This window comes from Amphimedon queenslandica, unplaced genomic scaffold, assembly GCF_000090795.2.
Source record: "Amphimedon queenslandica unplaced genomic scaffold, v1.1 AMPQUscaffold_10548, whole genome shotgun sequence".
NCBI lineage: Eukaryota > Metazoa > Porifera > Demospongiae > Haplosclerida > Niphatidae > Amphimedon > Amphimedon queenslandica.
The window spans coordinates 1-2,031 of record NW_003549192.1 but is presented as its reverse complement, the minus strand read 5'-3'; the positions used below and the strand labels follow the sequence as shown (position 1 = coordinate 2,031).

Sequence of the window (2,031 nt, the reverse complement as noted above, 5' to 3'; positions counted from 1 at the left end):
AGAATCTCTACTTTTCATTTTTGGTAAATTTTGACAAAAATCCCTGTACTATAGTACAGGGACTTTTGTCCGATTTTGGAGCAACTTAAAAAAATCATAAAAAATCCAAACTTGATCGGAATCAGCTCAAACTTTCTACACAACATAAGTACATGTATATGCATCAGAAAATGTAATAAAATTTGGAAATTTTCTACTTGTCAATTTTGGTAAATTTTGACAAAAATCCCTGTACTATAGTACAGGGACTTTTGTCCGATTTTGGAGCAACTTAAAAAAATCATAAAAAATCCAAACTTGATCGGAATCAGCTCAAACTTTCTACACAACATAAGTACATGTATATGCATCAGAAAATGTTTATAATAAGTACTTACATTGTCATACATGGAACAGACTAGTTTCAAGTGAAGATGGCTCCCATCTCTATACACTATACAGTCTCTTTGTTGAGCTGTCAGTAGACACAGTGGGAGACAGAGATTAGAATCAACTAGTGCTTCACGTAAACGCTGAGATGATTTCTTAGTGTTACGAACTTGAGAGAAATAACCACCCTGAGATAAAGAGAGAGAAGAATATACCAAAGAATAGTAAATTTAAATTATAAGAATAAAAAAATTAATAATTATAATCAAGTGTGCCTACATGTATATATCACTATGCTAAACAATATTTACAGTTTAGACACTCCTACCCTCCTACCATTACATGTAAATGTAAGGAGCGACAGACTCGTAGTTGTAGAGCCACGGAGTCTGGACAAACACCAGCAATTCTAGGAAAAGTATCAACTAATAGTTGTGAGAAGATCAAGTATATGCAGTAGAGACCAGGAATAGCAGTTGACAGTTAGTTTTTAATGGAGTGTTATCATAAAAAATGTCACTTGATGCTGTTTTAAGTGTAGTTGCTATGACTACATTAAGGAATGTTTCTAACAATATAAAAAAGAAGATTCCTTGGCTTAGCTTCTATCACTAACATCAGTTGAGGAGTAACAGTTAACAGATTACAGTAATCTAATCAAGAATAACAATGCCTGGCAAAAAGGTAATAAATTACTAATATCCCATTATTCCATAATTCATAAGTATAGATTAAGAAAAGAGGCACTGACATCAAACTTGATTCAGCAAAAGTTATTGTCTTTTTCTTTGATGCTCTTTTTTACAATGATCATAGTGATAGGGCAATATATAACCAATGGAAATTTGGATATAAATATCAGAAAAGGTTTTTTTATAGCTTTAGCTATAATTTATCTTGCAGTTGCTATTGTTGTTACACTTGCAATTACATGAGCCCCGTTTACACTATGCCCTTAAAGCGGTTTGGAACCGGTTTAGAAATAAATCAGTTTACATGTGGACAATTTCAATGCGGTTTAAACCGACTTATCTCAAACCACCTCAGGAGGTGGTTTGAGATAATCAAACTGGTTTAAGTACTGAAGCAGCTGTATTATGTATGCAATGTAGCATTGTAAACCGATTCAACCACAGTTACGTGTGGACACAATTAAGCTGGTTTCTGAACCGCTTTGATCCAAACTGGTTTGTAGTGTAAACGGGGCTATGGAAAGCAGAAGCTTCTAAAACAAAAAATGCAAATTTATTATCAGAAATGGCATGCCGCAGTCATTGCTGCACTCGCACAGATGAACAGAATGAACATTTCAGGACAACTTCACTTTACAAAACCATGAGGTGTACAGTTATAAAGAAGTGTGCTTTGTTTCTAGTTGAACTTTCAGTCATTGCATGTGTTGGAGCATATTTTGTTGGAGATAATTTGAATGATATCATAAACAGTAGAATACCATCGTTGATAATTGTTTTTGGACTACTTGGAATCTACTTTTTCTCATACACCCACACAAGAGTTAAAGAATTTGATAAGAAAAGAGAAAAGACAAGAGAAGAATTAATAGAAAAAGGTCAAATCAAAACAGACCAATTAAACAAACACACAAACAACAAAAGAAATGCAGAACTCTATAAAAAAATCAATGAATTCATCCTACACATA

The 2,031-nt window shown here is 33.3% G+C and overlaps 1 protein-coding gene across 1 annotated transcript in view; it reads right to left on the bottom strand.

Moving 5' to 3' along the window:
• Positions 1-557, bottom strand: part of LOC109590069 (uncharacterized) — a gene marked incomplete at both ends in the record, with an annotated part of 5,717 nt that extends 5,160 nt beyond the window's left edge. The window contains one exon of the mRNA XM_020006014.1: positions 440-557. Coding sequence (XP_019861573.1) covers positions 440-557 — 118 coding nt within the window. The remainder of the gene's footprint in view (positions 1-439) is intronic.
• Between the last annotated feature and the right edge of the window lie 1,474 nt (positions 558-2,031).